Raw genomic sequence first — 24,236 nt, forward strand, 5'->3', positions numbered from 1 at the left:
CGCCATAATGTGGCTCTCGCTCTCGGTGGGGCGCGTGGCTACTTGTTCGTGGATGCCGCAGAGAATGTTGTTGGTGAGTGTTGTTTGTTCTCTACATGTCCGGTTGCCCAAACAGCTGATATTTCGCTTACTGCCCTCTGGAGAAAACAGGTGGTACTTCAAGCTTGAATTGATCAGATGGAGGGAACATTCTTTATCACAGTCAGAAGACATGTTTTTTTTATATACTTAATCGCACTCAACATTTGTCGGATTGTATATATATATATACACACACACGCGTGCATACAAAATCCGACAATTGCCGAGTTTAGCCGAATCGGCCCTTCAATAACCCGGATTGAGGTGCGTTCGCTGTGCTGTAGATAGGGGCAGAGTTTTGGTTTTTGAGTGGGAGATGGACTGAGGGCGCTCTTACGACTAGCAGAGGCGAAGAGCGACTCCAATAGCCAGAACTATTGAAATAATATACGTCGTCGATAGCCCACTCCAAAAGCAAAATAAGTCGACCATCTTTCACATCTACTTCATACACACTAACACGGCATTGATGGTAATGTATGCAAGGAAACAACCGAGACTCGGCGATGGGTAAAGAGCTCTGTTTTATACTCCGATTTTCCTCCTTTTCCTTCTCCGCTTTGACAATCCGCCATTTTTAGCCAAACCAAAATAAGTAGAAACTTAAGGAGGCCGAATCAGCTGTTGCAATTTATGTCACTGCCAATGAATATCGTGTTTAACGGTTCCTCTCTCTCTTTTTGTTTTTGTAGGTGCACCGACCGAAGGGATTCTCAGCCCTATCAGGTAGATCTGCAACAAATAAGATTAAAAGGGGGTAAATCTAGTGCAGGCTTTTGAAGCAGTATAGGCCTCTGTGCGTAAAAACACACGGAAAAGTGCCTCCTTCTCCACGAGTTCGATTTAAAATGACATGCACATTTATATTAGCTTATAAACATAGATTTGCGTTTTCATAAGTCGATTCACCTTCGAATTGATCATGTTTTAACTGAGCTTGAGGGTGCTAGCGAGTTTTACAGGCTAACATTAGCTTGCTAGCGGCTAGATCAGGCCTCTGTCACAGCGATTTACATCGAAAATACTCGTTCAAAGCAGTTTTTTCCTCATCACTTATGTAGTTTATTTGAGCTCCTTTAGGTAAAAAAGTCGAATATGGATATGCGAATTAAAGGACATGAGGTTGTTTATAAACAACCGAGTTCATATTCGCTGGTGAATTCAGTTACACGATTCTAATCGTGTAGACTAAAATTAAATGTTGAATTATATAAAAGATTGGGTGAGTGATGTTATAGAATGTCCTATGATGAGTTTAGTCGTGCAATGGCGTTGCAAGTATGTCATCACACAAACATGATCGTCTTATGAGTTATTACAGTGGCAAGTGTATGTTGATAGAATAAATGTGCTGCAGAGTTATATGTAGGGATCGTTATGTTTTGACAGACTCTTAAGTATTCATCCAAGAGCCATCCCGATCACCGGCATGAGAAGATGCGTGACAACGACGCGACGCCACCGTGCAAGATGCTGCGGCGATCAGACAGTCCAGACAATAAACACATGGACAGCACCGGCAGAGCAAAAGCCATCCACCCACACCGAGGAAGAGATCGAGAAGGAGGTAAGAGTTCAGACCAGAAAAAGCCTAGATCTGAGTCTGAAACTATTTATATATTTTACTTGAGTGTTAGTGTATTTGTAAGCACAATTCAAAAGTTTGCTGTATATATTTGTTCATGCATTACATCAGAAATCTAACAGAAGACTTAAATGAAACTGTCATACTTGATGCTTTATAATAAAGTGTCATTTAATGAAACCGCAACGTATCACATGGTCTAAAGCTGCACATTTGACATATTGCAAGCATCTTGCATTTGCAAGAATCTCTACTATAGACCATTTCAAGGCGTAAACAAAGGAATTATGCTGCCTTCATGTGCTATCAGAATTGTACTGCTTCCCTCTTCTGAAGTGGCAATTACGAGTATGTCGCCTTCAAGTGCTTGTTAGTTTAGATGCTCTCAATGATTTCCTCCGTGGAGGAAATTATTTCCAGCAGTGAGATCAGGAGTATTGGATCACTCCTGTTATAATCAATAAAGCTGTTAAATGAAGCTGTCTGCATGTCTCATCTCTTTCTTCTGGATAAAAGCGTTTGCTAAATGACTCGATGACTTGCAGAGCTTCATTCATTATAATGGGAGCAATAGTCGCTTTTATAGCTCTACCTCTCAAACAAAAAATGTTTTGTCATAAATGTCATTCACCTACCAGAGATGTGTGGTACAGTTGTTAGTACTGCACATATCAACCCAGCCGTCTCACTTCATTGAAGAGGTTCACGCGTCCGTTTGTTGTTGCTTTTTCTGAGATCTAAACACTTTAATTTCTGTTATTTCCAGGGAGCATCCAGCCACCCAACAGCATGATCCCCATTATAATAATGGCATTTTATGACAATCGTGTTAACATTAGTAAGATTAATTGTGTTAAACTCACTATGAATAAAGCGCCTCTTGCTGTTGTTTTGAATGAGGGTGCATTCCTCTCTTTAGTGATCATCCCTTTGCCCTATTCCTAGAGTTTTTAATGGCTAAAACTGTGGGGGTAAAACTTTAACTTAAGTAATTTTTATTGGAAATTTGGAAGTTTGAAGCAATCTTGCAACATGACTATCATGCTTGTTCTCCCTTCAAAGTGCCCTTCACAGGGTCTGAGTTTGACAATGAGCAGGAAATGTTCAAGGAACAAAAAGATGTCCCTTCCTTAAACTTGAAATCTTCTATATGATTGATGACATTATAGACAGGAGAATTGAATGCTGTTTTTCACTCAAGATAAAGTTTTGTACAGGGAGAGGTATTTCTATTTTTTTTTTTTTTATAAGATTTGGCACAACCATGAGCATGTTTTCATCATCTTTGCTAGAGAACTTGTTATTTTACCTTTTACACCTTAAGATCATTATATCAGTTGAATAAGGTTTGTATGAAGAACAAAGCTTATAGTCACAGACTGAAAAGGTCTTTTGGAAAGCAAGTTTGAGGGGGCTTTTACGTTCGTTTGACTATTGTGAATGTTGTTTTTCGAACTCTGGTGTGCACCTACGATAAAGGTGGTCTGGAGTACGGTTTGCTGCTGATATGTACACTAACATCCTAAATCGCGGATGTGAACCGCTGTTGATGGCAGTTATTATGGTTTAATGCATTTATCGTACCTACTTGTCTGTCAAATAGATTGCCTTTTAAGAACAGCTCAAATTCTTCAACTTTGCACATTTAATGCATCCGCGGCAGACAAACACAAGTTTTTATACTTCACTTAACACTTTGAAGTAGTGATGCACCGAAATTTATTTTTTACCGAAACCGACATTTAAAGTTTTCAATTAGCCAGAAATAAAGTTTGGGTAATTACTTATTGATAATTTATGTGGGAATGTTTTCAAATTAATTTAGTCAATGAATTTAGCTTCTGAGTTTATCAATGAGAAAATTACAAAAAAAGAAAATGCAGTACAACAGTGAAAAGTTATTTCAACATTGCACTTCATAACAGTTTTAATTATTTAGGCCTCAAATATCAAATGAAATGAATTTGGCTTTCTATTCATGTTCTTTTTATTAATTAGTTGGGTAAACTCATAGGTATCGATGGCCTTTTAGGTAGCCAAATATCTCAATGTTCTACTTTTTCAGGAAAAGTGGCAGGTTCTTTTTCAGAAACCGTAACATTTTTTGCTTTCTCACAGGAGAGGTGGTTATTTTTCTCATCAATGACATGAGATGCTGCACTACACATTCTCTCACTGTCTACACTTGTGCTGGGGCAGACAAATATCTGCGTGCCATCCATGCCCATTGTGGGAAGTGGCCTTGATTTGCTCTCCAATAGGCAAGAGCGCTATCACTTCTGGGGATGGGGGTGTCCGCAATATAACAATCAAATTGCTGCGCAGTAGCACATTAAGTCAGTCTGGTATTTGGGTTGTTCTCTGATCTTGTCGAACATGTCATACAGCCTTGGTGGTGTGCACACCTCATGCGTTGTACATGCCTTTTTACATGCGTTTTACAGTCCACTTTTTGGTCTCCAAATCAATTTCAGTTTTGATCATTTTGCATGCCTGCTGCTTTATACTAGAATCAAAGTAATGATCTTTGTATAGCGGATCAAGTATAGTAGCGATGCAGTACAAGGGTTCGCCAGCTGACAGCCTCTAAGAGGGTGTGTTTCACTGGGGAGATTTTTCTTTGCTCTTGTTGTTTTGGTGAACTCGTTATGCTGTTCAGGGTGTCGTGTTCTCAGGTGATAAATCAAACTGGCCATACTAAAGTTCGTCAGCAACGAGCCGCCTCTATTTCAGCCAAACAAATTGTATTTCTATTGCTACTTCAGCAACATTTTTTTTTTGTGTATCCCTACTTGATGACGTCTTCTCAGGCTTTTACCTAGGTACACTAGTAAACAGCTGCCGCTTGTACTCATGTTGATGATGCAGTCAGACCATGGTTCAGACCCAAATAATATGATATGAACAGAGTCCGGTGAGGGGAAAGGAAATGAACACCGGTTCGGTCCAAGCAATCAAACCAAGAAAAGCACCCTGATAGATCTGGTTTTACTCAAACGATCAATCATTGAAGAGTGATTTAGATGGTTGAGGAATGTTTAGCCAACTATTTTCTCTACCTTTGACTGCTGGTGCTGTCCTGTGTACTGAATTATTATTATTATTATTAAATTATTATTATTTTTTTTTAACCAATGTAATTATTATGGTTTCCTGCAAAATTCAGTTTTCCCATCAAGCAAGATCCACATCATGGAAATTAGGAAGTGTAGTTTTTCAATTCTGCTGCTAAAATGATCTTTTTCTTTTTATATGTTCGGTGTTAAACTAATAAATTGTCTGCAAATTGTAACATTTAGACACTGATTTAAATACCGTTTTAAAAAAATCAAGCTTAGACTTTCTGCACAGTGCACACATTATTTTTTAATCTGCAGAATTGTTACATCCGTCATTAACAAAGTTCAACACATCATCTAACCCCCCTTGCATGTTTATTAAATATTTTGGCTCATTTCGTTATGCTTTAATCTATCAGTAAGAGGGTAGGACTCTCAGCTTTGCTTTACCAACTTTCTTGTTTAAATCCATGCCACAGAATTCTGTAGATTTTCCCCACAAAATCAGTGCAGAGAATACAAAAAGTCAGCAGATTTTGTTTGGGATTAGTCATTGAATTTACTTTTACTAGTTTCACATTTTTTACTAAATGCTATAGTTGGCTCTTTTCATATTCCACTATGGATGAAATTAGAAGAATGTTGAAATGTTATTTGTGGAAAAAAGACTAAATATGAGTGTCAAATCTCTTCTACCTGCAGAAACCTCAGACTTGCAACAAGTTTCAGTAGATAGCTTAATGCGCTAAAGCCAAGTCTTTCAGTTTCACAGTTATCAGTATCTTAAAGGAATTATTACAATTGTGCAAGCCTCTCTCGCTATTGAGTTTGGCATAAGTGGTTGTTTCCCTTACACTTCTCACAGTTTGCATTATTGGTACTTGTTTTAATTGTTAAATATCACATGCTGTAAATCACCAATTGAGTCATTCCTGCGTTATAGAGCATCTTCAGATATAGCTAAGACATTCCCATTCCCTGAAGCTTTAAATGGCGAATTAATATTAAAGAGGGTTTCGTTTTTACAATTTGCATCTTACCAAACACTACTACTACTACTGGGGAGAAAGGCAATTAAATCTGAACATTGTATGTTTTGTTATTTTTGTGTAGATTTAAATTTGTGGGTAAAGGGAGATGCTGCTGCTGAATAGATCCACTATCTTCTAATTAACAAGTGGCAGTGGCCTACATTTAAATTGTGATTTAGACAGTTGTGGTAGCTATGCTGGATGTATTGCTTTAAATCTCAATGAAGTACAGACTGTACTGTTTTAAAATGTATATTTTCGCAAGTCTTATCAGGTAGGAGAAAATTATGTTCTTAGGGCTCAAATTCTAGGATATTATTTTGCTATCTGGCTGTGTGCTGTTATTCAACATCTTAATTATTCATTATATGAATATGAGTGGTATAAATACTTTGTATTATCCATTTAGATTTATCAGACCTGCATTTTGAACAAGTCTTGCATCTAGATAAAGATCCTCTTAAAAGGCTGTTAAAGAATGCTGAAATGCATTAATAGCATATTTAATTCTTTGGTATTATACTTTTAATGTAGATTACTGTGATAGTGTTTGTTTGTTTGTTAAGAGCATGAATGTAAACAGCAGTAGGTGACCCTTGGCTCCAACTTAAATATGGTAGTGGATGAAATGTAGATTTGGGGGAATTTGTCTGGCAAGTTCCAAATTTCAGCAGATATCCTGTGGATAGAAGTGTTAATGGAAATGTGAAAGTTTGAATTACCAACCAATTATTTTAGTTTTTTATGTTTTGCTGTGTGAAAACTGCATTTATATCCGTGCATTTTATGAAATTTTCCTAAACCTTAAACTTGGCCAAATGGGTGACACCGTTAATTCTTAATGATTTTATTTCTATGTTTGGCTTTCTTTTGTCATGTATTCCTTGAGCTAACACAAAACATGGTGTTCTGGCTCCTCCACAACCCATTTCAGAGACTACAAAAACACAGGTTTTATAAGGCTGTGCTTATTTTATACCTGCTCTCTTTACCTACACTTTTATCTAGTAAATCTTTACTTTATTTGTACTTAACTTGCGTTATGAAGTTTTGTCCAGCTTGCAGTTGCAGCTTAGATCAGAAGAGACCGTCTATGTAAAGTTACAAACCCTAGTTCTAGTTTTTTGTGCGTTCAAAATTAATAAATACCAATTACTTCACTGAAATAGCTCAACAAAGTGGAATACACAGTTTATCTAGTTTACTCGCTACTATGTGCCTCAAACAATACTGAGACACTTTCATACATTTAATTCCACTGACCTGTTAAACATTGGTAAATACAGTGATTTCTTATTGTAAACCCAACATTGTGTCCAAGTGAACTGATAAAACCTGTGCAACCTGACGTTGTGTATTAATTCATGTAATCTGATTGACTCTTGCGATTTTTGCAAGTGCTTTCAGTGTTCCAATCAGTCCTTTGCATCAACTACTTTACTGCCCAGACAACTTGGTTAATTTCCTTGAAACATGAAAACTTCAGTATGTGACAGACAGAAAAGATAACTTGACTTTATTAAAAGGGTGCACATGTAGGCTAATATGCATTATAACGAGTTCATTTTATGTCCAGTGAATTACTTTTTTCTTCACTATTAATGGCTTTTTATTCTTTCTTGTTCCTGGCACACATCCGACACATCTTTCTCTTGAGGCATTGAGAATAGTCTATGCTCTAATGAGCTTGCTATTGCTAAAATGCTTCGCTAAGGATTGATGGTTAACAGTGTGTGTTTGCAGGGCTGTTCTGATACTTTAGACTTGCTGTCTGACTTTCTTGTCCCTTCTTGATTCTTTTAACTTATGTTTTAGTATTAGATTTACATGAATCACTGAGTTTCTGAACAAGTTATTGATGTTCTCTTGGTGTGTAATAGATCACCAAAGACTCATTACACAAACTACTCCTACAGTAATCAAGTGATCTCTGGGTCACACCACATTTGGAAAAAAGATTGGTTATCATTTTAAACCCAGTATATCTTTCTTTGCCTTGAGTATTTTTGTAGGTAGTTACTGATTTGCGAGTGCTGGATGTATCGTCAAGAGTGTAACTATAAAATAAAAGCATGCTGATCTTCATCTCTCCCCAGCTCTGCTGATTGTTTTTCATCAAAATGAGGAATATCACAGAACTCTTCTAATTTGTCTGAGAACACCCATTTGGTTTCTTTAAAATAATGGTATTTTCAGTTTGATCTTTTGTTGATGCATAATAAAGAACTGACCATTGTGGATAATTAAAAATAAATTTTTCTTTTGCAAGAAACCCCTCAAGGGGGTCGCACACCGGACGTGTCTGGTGGACGACATGGTGTGTTCTAAAATTTGAAACAATTGTTTTCTATGAAGGTGCACTCTGTGCCTGTCGGCGGTGCCAAGCTACGATTCTGAAATCTGCTCAAATTTCTGCCGTGCCACGGGAGTGCAACTTGCAGAGTTTTCCATTAAATTCAAACCTAATCATTATTAAAGGACAAAGATTATTTACTCTAGCCATCACTGGATGATAAATTTTGTGTATTTATCTTTCATATTGCCTGTATTTTCAGTTACACATGTATTTTCAGTTACAGATGTCTTATTGTGGTTTGACAGCTTAAATGAAACCTGTTCAAGGCTACATACAGTTTCATATACTAACCTGCAAACTCCTCAACGTCACTTATGTCATTCTTGAAGATGTACAAAAACCTTCATAACTTTTGTGTGTATGGTGATTAGATTCACAACTTTGGACTGCCACCTGCACTGCATCAATGCATCCTAAGAAGGCCTTTAGCTATGAATGCCCTTAGTGACAATAGCCTTACTCTTTAATTTTTTTTTTATGGTTTTCTTGCAACCAGATGATCAAATCTGAGCTACAAATCATTTCTGATTTGTTCTCAGTGTTGCAATGTGACTCTTATAAATATGACTATGTTGTATCTCCTCTTTGATACTCATATGAAAATCATGCAACATGAAGACATTAGGGTTGTGTGGAATGACTAATTTCACTGATGTTTAAAGGAAAATTTTGAAGTTGACAAGTCTAAAAAGAAACCAATCTTCAGAAAACAGTCAAACAAATTGTATGCAACCCATTTAAAATACTATTCCAAATCCAATGCTAAATTCCACTGAAAGGGGCATTTATCTGCGACGTGCTCGCCATGCATTATGATCAGTGTAAATTTTAAATATGAGTGAGAGAGGGAAGAAGCATGAACCTGTGGTGAAATTAAACTTTGTATCCACTCCAGATATCCTTTTTCTTAATTCTCTTTAAAATATTAAACATTTTTATGATCGTAATTTAAGTGCATCCTTATATTAACTGACTAGTATTAACAAACTAGTAATTTCAGTGTCGACTAGCAGCATCAGAACAGTTTAGTCGACTAGTCTCACGCATACCTAGAAGACATTCCAGCATCATTGAGTGTTTGTATTTTTCATTATTTTGATAAGGGACTTGGTGCAAATGGAAATGGCACCTACTATAATGAATGGGTGTTGTTGAATTGATACATGCGTGTATATGTCTCGGCATCTTGCAGCCATAACAATCTCAAGTATTTATATATGGGATTGGTTTTGAGGACAGTGATAACTGAAATGCATTATTGGATGATGAGGTTTAGAGCAGAAGAATATATACATTCATATATAGTCATGAATAGCAGTGTGCTAACCAGCTTTGAGTAAGAGCCTGGTGTATGATTTCTGATTTCCCATTCAATTTTGTTTTCTTTCAGGGACCAGTATATCCCCTCAAGAGAACTCTCATAATCACAGCTCTCTGCACAGCTCCAACTCTCATTCAAACCCCAACAAATCATCAGACACAGTAAGTAGGCTACTTCTACATCTTGTTGCCCTCTCACTAGTCTATGTCTTGAAAGAATCGGCTATCATCATACAGGAAGGCTGTCTTGATATTCTGCAATAATTGCAACTGTAGTCTTGAACAAAGATTACTTTTTTTTTTTTTTTTAAGGTGGAAATGAAAAATGTTTGACATTAGCTCTATATTTGTGTCAGAGATTATTGACCATTTGTTACAATCTGATTTGTTTTTATGATACTGTAAAAGACATGTATATATGTTGAAATCTTTTTTTATTGAAAGTAATCACTCTTTATGCTCTGATTTTATCAGACAAGCATAAAAAATACAGATGTCATCTTGCAAACAACAAGTAATTTAGTGCCACTAAATCTAACAGTAAAGATGTTTTCTATTTTCACTTCAAACTATTTTAGACTTAAGAGTGGTAGGGACTTTTGTGGGCCATTATTTGGCTCTAACAAAATGATCCTTGGCAGAAACCTTGCTTTTACTGTCAAATGTGTTGTGTAGCAACCCTCCTGTGTGCAGACCATCTGTCCCTTTTCTGTTGATGATATCAAATATGGGAGATGCTAAGCACAGCTTACCTTCACCAAAGTAGAAAAAGGAGATTTTATGCTTTTGGCTTTTCTTTTCAGCAATTAAAAATTTTATTTAGAGTTTGAAACTTTGAAGATGAACATTGAATGTATTTTGACTTCTGTGAAATGAGATTCTAAAAATAAAATCTGCTAGATTTGTATCAAATGATGCAGTAAAGCATATTTTGTTTGACCATCATTAAAGCCACATTGGATTCTATTCGGTGTCTAAAATATCTGAACGGGCTGCCAAAACCATAGTCAAATGGTCAACATGTTTATGAATTTATGAACATGTTTATGAATTAATCAGAGTACTGTGCCTCAAGGTCTATTAATGAATGCTAGATAAGTGTGTTGAGTCATCATAAAATTGACATCTCTTCAGTATTGAAATGACATGGAAACCAAATGTTTGTCTCTGTCCTTGTGCCACCCTAAGTTCTAAATTGCCCCTCATTCTGTATGTTATGGGGTCACTTGCTGTGTAGTTTTTTTCTCCACATTGTGAAGCTGCTGAGATGCTCCACCTACTTTATAAACTCCTTTATCAAAACCACTTCATTACTCAATTACATTTCCCAAGACTTTATGCTTCGTATTAAACCTTGTAATTAAGGAGAGGACTTGCTGTTGGTTGTCGCATGTGAAGTAGAATTTCATCAAGGGTTGCAATATGCTATACTTGCAGTTTAAAAAAAAACAAACAACAATTCCTTCCTTACCCGAATGTGGTTCGAAACTCGCATGCTCTTTGTTTTGGGCACATTTAAAAAAACAAGGGCAATTCAAAGTGCTTTACATAAAAATTATAAAGAAAATAGAAGATACATAAAATATATTTTAAATCCAATTAAGAACATGAAACAAAAATAAAAAGTATTACATTTTAAAGTTAAAATGATTACAATGAATAAAAAAATACAACATTTTTAACACCATATGTTTTACCATGGAAAACGAAAGTAGAGGTTTTTATAGAACTTTTTAATTACACAACAGTTCTTCATGAGCAGTGTGCTATATTCGCACAGACTGAAATTTATGTCATTATTTAATTATAGCCCAAAATTTGTGTCTAGCTCACTTTTACATCCAAAATTTGAAAATAGGCATGTTGTGATCCGAAGTTAATATACTATGAAGTTGCTAATGTTAGCTGCCTTGCCAAAGATTAGGCTATGCAGTCCGGACCCCGGATTGAATCCATCCGTACAGCAAGGCACCATGATGACGGTTCCGCCCTCTCTTCTCTATAGCAGTGTATCAAAACAACTGTTTACTCCAGATCTGATCTTTCTGTGCTGTATTCTTGAATATTTTCCTCTAGCACTTAATTTATGCCCTGTCTCGCTCTGCACACATTGCCTCTTTTCCCCACATGTGGGTAGACAAGAGGTGCCACGTAAGTTAATGTGATTCCAGAGTGCCTATATACCATAACGTTTTTTTTTTATCAGCATGTTGCAAGACTTTAATAATAAACAAATAAGCAAATCATTTTGTGAAATTAATCCAATGTTATCTCTGGCATGGAGGACAAGGAAAGACATTAAAATTACTATTTTGTAGTCACTTTAATGAAAATATAAAAATTGTCAATTCAGATCTTTTCTCAATTTTCTATGAGGGGATACCCCTGAACCCCCATACAGTATCATTCCTCAGACAGAAGGGCTTCTATGCCCCAATACTTAATATCTGAATGCAACGAAATATACAAATTATTTGAATGTAAATATTATATGCTCTCATTTTGCTTCAAAACGAACTGATTCATACATTAATATCCAGCTGCACTCAATTGATATTTTAATATTTGATAGAAGATTCCTCAGACACCACTGCTTTGGCTGTCTCTGAGCCCCCAATGCAGTTTTGTATAGACTATTTTGACTGTTTTGTTTTCCTTCTGCCTACATGGAAATTTAAAAAAGTACAATTTGCAAATGTGAATGTATATTGTGATAAACATTGACATCTAAGGATATGAGAAAGAATGTTGTGATAATATTTGTGGCCATATCGTCCAGCCGTAGGTGAAGATAATGAGTTGATAACAATTTCAATATTGTTCTGTTCCTCACACAAAGCGATTTGTATGGCTTCAGAAGATCAGATCTTTTATTTTAGTCCTTTTTGGAGCTTGTCAGCCCCTGGTCACTAAGAACTGTATGGCAAGAGCTGTGTAATGATTCTTTGATACATTTTCCTTTGTGGTTATTTTTCCAAGGAATACCAAACATGTTTGGAACGATTAACAATTTAAAGATTTTTGGGTGAACTATTCCCTTAAAATTGTGTTTTCTTTCAAGGACTTTGTGTAGTGTGTAGTGTCATAACAGTGTTAAACGTGATTTTTGCAATGAACATTGTTTTCTGAGAGTTCGAGTATGTAGTATATGAGCTCTCCAAGTTAGTTTTTTTTTTTTCTTTGTTTTTTTTCTTAACCTTTAATAATGGGTGAATCTCTGGGATTGAGGCTTTGACAGTCAGACTGCTGGTAGGTGGAGGGAGGATTCAGGCAGATTAAAGAGAGCTGCAGGGCCGATGCTCCGTGATCCACCTCATCAGATATTACACACGTTTGCATCACGCTCTGTTCCTCACTCGCATGGTCTCATCTGTCTCTTTCTCTCTAACACATTGTCTAACAAAATAGAACGCATCCGTTTACTGTTAGCATGACAGGGCGCCTCGCAACGGATGCATCCAATGAAGACAGCATCATTGATTATAATGGGAGCAATTTGCCTTTGTCGCATCGTGCTGCTTGTGTCTGGTGTAGACAGGGTTTTATCCTCCCTTTCTTGCTCTGTACTTCCTCACTCTTATTCTATATTTTACACTTCCTCACACTGTTGCTCTGTTTAGCCATCCTATCAGATTAATGTGTCAGAGGAAAATGTAAGAGAAAAAAAAAAAATGCAAACAACTGGATTATCTTCCTTTTATCTTTATCCTCCCTTTCAGGTTGTCTTTTTCCATTGCCTTTGTGTTTTGTTCTCTTTGTTCCATTTCCTCTTTTCTTTTGCTGTCCTTATTCATGTATTGTTCAAGTGCTCACACCTGTTGTTTCCCTTTTTGTTTAGCCTTGTGAACCGGCAGATGATTGGTCTGAACACATCAGTTCTTCAGGAAAGAAGTACTACTACAACTGCAGGACGGAGGTGTCTCAGTGGGAGAAACCTAAAGAGTGGTTGGAGAGGTATTTAACACACAAATTCTTTCAACCCCCTCGGCTTAGGCTGTTAGTTGTACTAAAATACACTCACTGAGCTCCTTTATTAGGAAAACCTGTACACCCTTCTTTCATGTGATTATTTAATAAGCTAATTGTGTGGCAGCAGTGCAATGCATAACTTCTGATCTGCTGGGATTTTCACACACTGAGTATACTCAGAATGGTGTCACAAGGAAAAATCATCCAGTGAGCGGCAGTTCTGTGGACAGAAATGCCTTGTTGATGAGAGAGGTCAACGGAGAATGGCCTCTCTGGTTCAAGCTGACCGAAAGGCTTCTGTAACATAAATAACCAATCTGTACAATTGTTGTGAGGAGAATAGCATCTCAGAATGCACACGTCGAACCTTGAGGCGGATGGGCTACAACGCCAGATTATTTATTAGCATTTATTAGTGTTGCTAAAGTCAAGTCAAGTGGTTTTTATTGTCGTTTCAACCATATACAGTTAGTACAGTACACAGCAAAACGAGACAACGTTCCTCCAGGACCATGGTGCTACATAAAAACAACAAAGGACCAACATAGGACCACATGAGACTACACAACGAAATAAAATACCTATATAAACTACCTATATATACCTATATAAAGTGCACGTGCAAACATGTGCAAAAAGTACAGGACAGTACAACAAATTACTGACAATGAACAGGACAATAGACAGTGCAGCGCCGACCAGTACTCAGTAGTGCAAAAAGATGACAGTTTCTAAAAATGTAAACATAACATACTATGAGATAATGTTCTATGCACATAGCAGTTATTGAGGTAGCAGACAGTTATAAAGTGACAGTAATTAAAGTGCAACTCAGGACACGTGTGTGTCAAACCAGTCTCTGAGTATTGAGGAGTCTGATGGCTTGGGGAAGAAGCTGTTACACAGTCTGGCCGTGAGGGCCCGAATGCTTCGGTACCTCTTGCCAGACGGGAGGAGGGTAAAGAGTTTGTGTGAGGGGTGTGTGGGGTCGTACACAATGCTGGTTGCTTTATGGATACAGTGTTTTTTGTAAATGTCTTTGATGGAGGGAAGAGAGACCCCAATGATCTTCTTAGCTGTCCTCACTATCCTCTGCAGGGCTTTGCGGTCCGAAACGGTGCAAGTCCCAAACCAGGCAGTGATGCAGCTGCTCAGGATGCTCTCAATAGTCCCTCGATAGAATGTAGTGAGGATGGGGGTTGGGAGATGTGCTTTCCTCAGCCTTCAAAGAAAGTAGAGACGCTGCTGGGCTTTCTTGGTGATAGAGCTGGTGTTGAGGGACCAGGTGAGGTTCTCCGCCAGGTGAACACCAAGGAATTTGGTGCTCTTGACTATCTCCACAGAGGAGCCGTCGATGTTCAGCGGAGTGTGTTCACCTTGTGCTCTTCTTAAGTCAACAACCATCTCTTTTGTTTTGTCGACATTCAGGGACAGGTTGTTGGCTCTACACCAGTTCGTCAGCCGCTGCACCTCCTCTCTGTATGCTGACTCGTTGTTGTTGCTGATGAGACCCACCACGGTCGAGTCATCGGCGAACTTGATGATGTGATTCGAGCTGTGCATTGCTGCACAGTTGTGAGTCAGCAGAGTGAACAGCAGTGGACTGAGCACACAGCCCTGGGGGGCCCCAGTGCTCAGTGTGGTGGTGGTGGAGATGCTGTTCCCGATCCGGACTGACTGAGGTCTCCCAGTCAGGAAGTCCAGGATCCAGTTGCAGAGGGAGGTGTCCAGGCCCAGCAGGTTCAGCTTTCCAATCAGGTGCTGGGGAATGATTGTGTTGAATGCTGAGCTGAAATCTATGAACAGCATTCGAACGTATGAGTCCTTATTGTCTAGGTGGGTGAGGGCCAGATGGAGGGTTGTGGTGATGGCATCGTCCGTTGAACGGTTTGAACGATACGCAAACTGCAGTGGGTCTAGTGAGGGGGCAGCTGGGTCTTAATCTGCCTCATGACGAGCCTCTCGAAGCACTTCATGATGATGGGTGTAAGTGCGACGGGACGGTAGTCGTTGAGGCAGGACACTGAAGACTTCTTTGGCATGGGGATGATGGTGGTGGCCTTGAAGCACGTTGGAACAACGGCGCTGCTCAGAGAGATGTTGAAGATGTCGGTAAGAACATCTGCTAGCTGGTCTGCACATCCTCTGAGCACTCTGCCAGGAATGTTGTCTGGTCCAGCAGCCTTCCGTGGGTTGACTCTACGTAGAGTTTTCCTCACATCTGCCGTGGTAAGACAGAGCACCTCGTCGTTGGGAGGAGGGGTGGACTTCCTCGCCATCACGTCGTTCTGCACTTCAAACCGAGCGTAGAAGTCATTCAGCGCATCTGGAAGGGAGGCATCTTTGTCACAGGCAACTGATGTTGTCCTGTAGTTGGTGATGGCCTGGATGCCCTGCCACATGCGCCGCGTGTCACCGCTGTCCTGGAAGTGACTGTAGATTCTCTGGGCGTGTGCGCGCTTTGCCTCTCTGATTGCCCGTGACGGTTGGCCCTAGCTGTTCTTAGGGCTGCCTTATTGCCTGCTCTGAAGGCGGAGTCTCGGGACCTCAGCAGCGTGCGCACCTCCGCAGTCATCCACGGCTTCTGGTTGGAGCGTGTGGTGATGGTCTTGGAGAAAGTGACATCATCAATGCACTTGCTGATGTAGCTGGTCACTGATGCTGTGTATTCCTCCAAGTTTGTAGAATCGCCATATGTTGCAGCCTCCCTGAACATGTGCCAGTCAGTACACTCAAAACAGTCCTGAAGAGCAGAGATGGCTCCTGCTGGACAGGTTTTCACCTGCTTCTGAAGCGGTTTTGTGCGTCTGACGAGCGGTCTGTATGCTGGAATTAACATAACAGAGATGTGGTCTGAGTAGTCGAGGTGGGGCGGGGCTCCGCCCGATGCACGCCTGGGATGTTTGTGTAAACAAGATCAAGCGCGTCGCCCTCTCGTTGCAAAGTCCACATACTGATGGAATTTAGGGAGCACTGTCTTGAGATTTGCATGGTTGAAATCTCCGGCGACAATAAACAGTCCGTCGGGGTGAGCGTTCTGCAGTTCGCTCATAGCCCCATACAGTTCACAGAGCGCTTCCTTAGCGTTAGCGCTGGGGGAATGTAAACTCCGGTTATGCAAACAGTGGTGAATTCCCGTGGTAGATAAAAAGGTCTGCATCTAACAGTCACAAGCTCCAACAGCGATGAACAGTAACTAGAGACTAGCATAGAGTTCTTGCACCATTTCGTGTTGATGTAAACACACAAGCCACCACCGCGAGTCTTACCGCAGAGAGCTGTATTTCTGTCGGCACGAAACGAGGCGAGCCCGTCTAGCTGAATGGCGGCATCCGGAACTCTGTCGCTGAGCCACGTCTCCGTGAAAACAAAGACGCAGCAGTCTCTAAACTCACGCTGCGTAGCCTGCTGGAGTCGGATATAGTCCAGTTTATTGTCCAGGGAGCAAACATTTGAGAGCAGGACAGACGGGAGAGCCGGCCGGCTAGGGTTTGTTTTTAGCCTAGCATGGACCCCCGCCCTCTTTCCGCGCTTCCGCTTTCTCGCACACCGCTTACGACGTCCTCTCCCCTGGCCACCGGCATCAGGTGACGCCGAGGGCTGGAGGCCTGGTCTCCGCAGCAAGCCGAGTACGCGTAGCGCCTCCTGCAGGTCATCATGCAGCTTGGTTTTTGCATGAGTCTTATATTTCAGTAGTGTCTGGCGATGGTAGACACGAACACTGGTTGCTCCGATGTCCATGTGTTGCAAAAGTCGGGCTTTTTTAACAAAAATAGCACCATTGTGGATCCGGAGTGGCCGCTGCGTGCTACCGCGCCGCCATCTTGGATTACAAGACCCAAGGTAAAAAAGTGTTGAGTGAGCGTATATGCTAATAAAGGGAGTGGATTAAAATAAGATTATCAGTGTAGATGCATTTTGTTTGATCTAGAATGTATGCAACTATGTAATTTTGGGTTAATAGAATTTACATTTAAAATACAACTAAGTCTCATTGTGAGGCTTTCAGCTTTGATGATTATTTGGCTTATTCCAGCCCTGATTATGTTTGGCCTGTGATCTGGTTGTGTTGTCTTTTAATGCCTCTGTCATTTGTGAACACTAGGGATGTCCCGATCGCAAGTATCAGATTGGAGCCGATATGGGCATTTTTTTTTTACTGATCAGGGATCGGCAGAAAGCCCGATCACCTTACTCCGATCATTTCCGTCAGCTGAGCACAATTTGCATAAACTGACAAATAAATTTGAATTAGCTAAAATGGCTAAAATGTGTGGAAATATTTTTAACAAGAAAGCGAAAACTGTCCAACCCCTACTTGCAATATCTGCAATCCAGTCGTTTTGCAAGGTGGTAGCAATAAAGCTGCGTTCAATATGACCAATTTGATATGACATCTTAAAACTAAGCATGCAACGGAATATGGCGAGTTCACTAAAACAACACAGGAAAAGGCTGCTGCGGCGAAACAACAAACACTGGACAAAACTTTTAAAAGGAAGGAAAAATATCCTTGAGAGATCGAAAAGGCCAAAAAGATTACAGAGAAAGTGGTTGAATTCATAGCTTTGGACAACCAGCCCATCTCTGGTAGAGAATGCAGGTTTTTGCAGTCTTCTGGAGCTTTTGGATCAACGCTATGCCCTGCCGTCTCGACATTACATTTCAGACACCGCCTTACCAGAGCTGTACAGTAAGGTTCTTGACAACATACGAGGTGATTTAAAACATAATGTGACTGCTGTTAGTTTTACAACAGACATTTGGAGCTCTGACGTTTGCCCCATGTCATTGCTCAGCCTCACTGCGCACTGGATTGATTCCTCCACTTTCGAGTTTAAGCATGCAGTATTAAATGCACACCAATTTCGTGGGTCTCATACAGCCGATCATGTATAACAGGCCATCGAGGAGATGCTGAACACGTCGTAAATAAACAAGTAATTGTTATTTTGCTTAACAATGCATAGAATATGTTTTTAATTTGTTTTATTTAATTAATTGTTGAATTTGATTGTTCAAGTGTATCCGTTTACGTCACTTTAGTAGAATTGTGAAATTTTGAATTCGTTTTTATAGAATTTATATTTTGTTGGGACTATTCAAGTCAAGATGTTTACACCATTTGAAAGTGTTTGAAAGATTATATTCATACATACAGAACTCAGCGGATTTGTGATTTATTTTTTACCTGAATATTAAAGTTAAAATAAGCTATTACACCATTCTAAGAAGTAGTTGATTTTATATGTGAGTTTTATAAAAATGTTACCTGCACTAAGTTAAATGCATTAAGCTGAAGACATCTTTTAGTTACTTTGTTTACTTGGTTAATTTTGTAAACCAACCAAAAAACAGTCTGCAGCTCTATCTAGGCAAATACAAGTATCGGATCGGGACTCTGTATCGGCAGATATCTAATTTTAAAAAATCTGATAGGGGGCCAAAAAAGCTGATCGGGACATCTCTAGTTAACGCTATTCTGAGTGTTTTTTTTTTTTGTTTTGGTTTTTCAGAGAACAGAGGCAGAAGGAGGCGACTAAGACCGCTGCAGTGGTCAACAGTTTCCCGAAAGACAGGGACTACAGGCGTGAAGCCATGCAGGCTACACCCACCAGCTTCTCCAGCACTAGTAAGTATCAGCGTCTTAAAATCACATCATTCACCTAAAGCACTTTATTAGGAAGACATGTACACCTACACATTCATGTGATTAGGTTAAGAGCTTTAGTTAAAGTTCACATCAAACATCAGAATGGGGGAAAATGTGATCTCAGGGATTTCGACCATGGCATGATTGTTGGTGCCAGACGGGCTGGTTTGAGTATTTCTGTAACTGCTGATCACAGTATAGGCTACTGTGCAAAACTTAACATAGAACTGTCTAATTGAAGATTTGAGAATATGAACTGGCTAAATCCTTTGACTTAATAATTTTTTGCATTCTTGTTAACCGCCAGGTATGTTCTTTACTATAAATAATAGCTATAACACAGTGCTAATTGGTTTACATTAATTAGTTGCGCCCTCTTGTGGAAATGGGAGACTACATTGATTTAAAAATAAGATTTATTTTAGATTTGTCACCCTACCTGAAATAATGTCTTTTAATATCAGAATATAATTCCAATTTTTGGTCAAAATTCAGTGACATGTTTTAATGTATTTAAAATGTACTACATTAAAGCAGCTCCAATAGACATATAACCCATTGTCAGTGAGGAACAATGATAGACTGTTAAGTTAGCAGATGTTGTTTGAAATGTTTATGGTTTATATTTGTGAGAGTGCTTAGGTGCCTTTTTCACAAATGATCACAAATTGGTTTAGTGTTTTTAGAATGCCAACATTGTTTAAATTTTTATGTTTGATACTTCTGCATATTTGCACCACCCACATAAGCAGTGACTAGGTCCATGTTGGTAGGAGGCAGCAGTAAGTCTTTGCCTTATGCAGCATGACGTGTTGATTCCCTTCCAAAACTTTTGTGCTTCATGCTGGTATATATCTCGGTCAGTAGACACAGCTGTTTAGCTCTCACTGGGTTTTGTTCTCACTGCTTGACTAAAAGCAATCGGAGGGTAGCAGGAAGTAAGAAGCAGTCTCTTCAGATTTCTTTTTATTCTGTACAGCATTATGAAAGGAGTAAATTGCTATGAGGGTACTCTGTGAATAGAAGTGTGCCAGCCATACCAGAAACAAAACTGTCAAAATGGGAAAAGCAGTTGCATAACCCTGAAAGATGACTGGAGATGTCTAGAGATGTTAGTCAGTCTATTATAACTACTGTAATCATTAAAGGGTTCGACATTTCAGTTTGCTGGGACAAGAAGTTGAAATTTTTAACCTTGCAAATTAAAGAGAATTTTACTTACCCGACCGGATAAGCAGCCTGATTAAAATCTCAATAACGAATGTTAGCTTAATCGTGGGGGTTTGCATGTATTAAGCACAATTTTAATCATTCCTGCATGTTTCACTTTGAAAATGCTGGTAATTCCCTCTATCACCTTGCCCTCTCTCCCTCTTGCCTTCACTCGTGGTGCAGCTTGTGAGTGTGAGCAGTGGGGGAAGCACATATTGACTGAACTTTAGATTTTACCTATACAAACTGGTATAAACCTGTTTATTTGACATGTGAATGGTGTTGACCACGTGAATATATCATGTCTCTAAGCGAGCGATGCAAAAAAACTATCGCTCCTGTTTATATTCAACAAAGCTGTCTTCATCGCAAGCGCGTAATTTTGGAGAGATCTAATTTTGTCTCGTCACATCGCGGCACTCCATAATACATCAAGAAAGGCAGATATTGCAAAAATGATTTGTAATGCAATCTGCAGAGTGAAGAGAAATTCTTAAAACAGACATGCACCCGTTACAGCTCATCTTTCTAGAGCTTCATCTAATGTATGCATCTGAGGTATTTTCTCTTCACTGTGGATCAGTCAAGGAAAGCAGGAAACGCGTCATGGTTTACAAGAGGAGGATCACTTTGCTGTAGATTTGTATAAGTGTATTGTTCAAAATGGTAATTTGGTGTGCGTGTATCCTGGATGCTTCAACCTTCAGAAATCCCAAAGAAAATGCAGACTGGGAAAAATAGTAACTTTTCATTGATTGCTTATTCATGAGCGATTGAAGCTCTGCCTTATCACGCTGAACATGGATATCAATACAATCCTACTTTCTCTCATATTGGAGGGTGTGCAGTGAACATTTTACACCTGAGGATTTCAGACCATCGAAATAAATGAAAGGTTGATATCTGAATTCATTGGTTGTGCCCGAGCTGTTTTTCCAGCAAACTCTGGTATGTGTCATTATCACGGCCTCAGTGCTCTGCTCATCACCCGATTTCTTATTCACTGCACCTGCACTCAATTCACTCGCTCATCACTGCCTGCATAAATACGTTTCTGAAGCTTATCTTCTGTGTGATATCACCTGTAGTATTGATCTCACTGTGTAAACCCTGTGAATCTCAGTAAAGCTCTTGTACTTAGTTTCACTAACTACAAATTGTGTGGCTGTCATTGTTTTTAATAAAAAAAATTCTGATATTGACAGTTTGATCATTGGCAGTAACTTTAGACAGTAAACTAACTTAACCGTACTCACAAATACTTGGCACATGTGATTTGGATTTGAAGCTTGAAGTTACTGCCAATGATCAAACTGTAAATACAAAGACAGCAACGGAAAGAAACCTGCACAAACGAGATGAGGTAAATGCATGACTGACTTCATAGATTCCGGGAGATCATTTTGTTATTTCTATGTAAGAGAATTAGTTTGTTTCTTTCAACAGCACAAATCGAGCACAAACGAATGCCACCAGTTTGGATTGATTTGATAATATTCCAAACAGCAAACCAGCACAAACGTTCATTTTTGCGGCACAAACTCGGCACAAATTAATGGAATCGTTTTGATGATTATTTAATTATATGGGGTGAACATTTGTAGTTTAAGTACATAAGTATTGTTTTGTTCCTAAAAATAATCAATCTTTCAGAAGAACTTTATTTGTCGACTTGAGTCTTGTGGATTATTTTGATGCACCCTAAATATGCATTTTGGACCGTCAAAAAATATTTGCATTCACTTGCATTGTTTAAAGGAGGAGGCCTGAAATGAAATCCTAAAAATCTTAAATTCTGTTTTGATGAAGAAAGAAACCCCGATACATCTTGGATGGCCTGAGGGGGAGTAAATTATCAGCAAATGTTCATTTTTGGGTGAACTATTCCTTTAAACAGCCGTTTTTAATGCAACTGGTGAGAATTGAATTGTACTCTCAAAGAGATGATTTACATAAAAATGAAAATTGGGTAACACTTTACAAAAGGTTCCATTTTATTAATGTTAGTTAACTACATCAGTTAACATGAACTAACAATAAACACCACTTTGATATAATTTATTAATCTTGGTTGATGTTAATTCCAACAAAGTATATTAATACATTTTCATACATTTAAAATAAAAAGTTGTATATTATAACATTAGTTCATGCACTGAACTAACAATGAATATATACATATATATATATATATATATATATATATATATATATATATATATATATATATATATATATATATATATATATATATTTATAGTAACATAAACTAAGATTGATAAATGCTGTAAAATATTGTTCATTTTTAGTTCATGATAGCTAATGTATTATCTAATGGTAATGAACCTTATTGTAGTGTAACCAAAAATTCTGTCTTCATTACTCCACTTTTATGTTGTTCCAAACCCGTTTGACTCTATTTTCTGTGGAACTCAAAAGGAGATGTTCGGGAGAATGTTAGTTTCAGTCTCAATCCATTTTTATGTTATGGAAAAAAATAAAAAGATGCAGTGAATGTGAATGGTGACTGTGACTAACATTCTGCCAAAAATCTAATTTTGTGTTCCTTTGAAGAGAGAATACAGGCTTGAGATTTAGTAATTATTTACCGTCTTTCTGCACTGTGTTCTTAGTGGTTCTTAGGTGTCAATGATGGTGGTTTTTTTATTTTTTTTTAATGTCCTTTTGTTTTTGTCTCCGGTAACGTTTTTACTCGGACAAGTGAATGATCAGTGAATGATCCGAAGGACAAGCACATGACAATGCTTGATGTCAAGTCCTGCATTAATTCAGATGCTCAGTGGTCAATGATTCTGAACATTTTAGAAAACAGTCTTTCACACAAGACTGATTGACAGTGATGGGAATAACGTTACTAACGGCATTACTTTTTCCAGTAACGAGTAATCTAATTGATTACTCTTCTCATCTTAATAACGCCGTTACTGCCAAAAAATGCGGCGCGTTACTGTAACTGATGAAGCTGTTTTTTTTTTTTTCATCAGACCAACTAGATCTCTGAGCGAGAGGCAAATACTTTTTTTTACTGTTCTTCCTTGGTTAGTGGGCAGAGCACGAGACAAGCGCATAAATGCTGACGATTGGCTGAGGTAGAGTAAAATGTCATTGTAAGCCAATCAGAGGTAGAGTTGGGCGGGTGTTCGAAAGCACACATAGTAGTGATGGGCATTCGGCTCTTTTGACTCAGCTCACTGAAAAGAGCCGGCTCTTTAAATGACTTTGACTATAATATTTCAATTTTTATTACATAATTATTTAATTTCTATAGGCTAAATTTGTAAAAATAGAGTCGGCTCTTCAGATATGCGAGCCAGCTCCCGACGTTCACCTAAAAGAACCGGCTCTTAGAGTCGGCTCATTCGCGAATCGCGAACGACCCATCAAAAGCTCATTCGCGAACGAGTCGATCCATCATCACTAACGCTCATTCGCGAACGATTGCAGACTATTTAAAATCAGGAGAACAAGGGATAGACTCTCTTAATGGTTTTGCACTGATAAAGAAAATTGCACTCCCAATGCCAATAATAACAGATATAACCGTTTAACCTTCAATAACGGCACCGCGTCTTCATGGATTTGCTTAATTTGTGACTTGTGTTAAAACAAAACGACAAAGATGGTAAACAAATCTTAGATATTAACGATTTCTCATTGGAGCAGTTTTGAAGCTTGTAATGGATATATTTTCTAATTTTTGGATGGATCTCTGCTGTGTGTGTGATGCTCATGTTTTTTTCTGGTTGGCAGTAGGTTACATTAACCTTTTGATAGTGACAGCAGAACTATTCATAACTGATTTTAATACAAATAAATGTTAGCAATTTACAAATAATGTAATTTTGGTTACACTATAATAAGGTTCCATTCGTTTACATTTATAATTGCAACCTTCATATGAATGTGTGATCACACGTTTCTTACACACAAAAACAACATATTTGCATAG

General features: G+C 38.6%; 1 protein-coding gene across 1 annotated transcript in view; it reads left to right on the plus strand.

The window, feature by feature from the left end:
• The first annotated feature begins 403 nt into the window (after window positions 1–403).
• The window catches only part of LOC127627112 (WW domain-containing adapter protein with coiled-coil), a 41,328-nt gene continuing 17,495 nt past the window's right edge, over window positions 404–24,236 (plus strand). Inside the window, exons 1-6 of the mRNA XM_052103362.1 lie at window positions 404–591; window positions 774–807; window positions 1,471–1,648; window positions 9,503–9,594; window positions 13,271–13,386; window positions 18,918–19,033. Coding sequence (XP_051959322.1) covers window positions 551–591; window positions 774–807; window positions 1,471–1,648; window positions 9,503–9,594; window positions 13,271–13,386; window positions 18,918–19,033 — 577 coding nt within the window. The 5' untranslated portion in view covers window positions 404–550. The remainder of the gene's footprint in view (window positions 592–773; window positions 808–1,470; window positions 1,649–9,502; window positions 9,595–13,270; window positions 13,387–18,917; window positions 19,034–24,236) is intronic.

The sequence above is a fragment of the Xyrauchen texanus genome, chromosome 33 (genome assembly GCF_025860055.1).
Source record: "Xyrauchen texanus isolate HMW12.3.18 chromosome 33, RBS_HiC_50CHRs, whole genome shotgun sequence".
Classification (NCBI taxonomy): Eukaryota; Metazoa; Chordata; class Actinopteri; order Cypriniformes; family Catostomidae; genus Xyrauchen; species Xyrauchen texanus.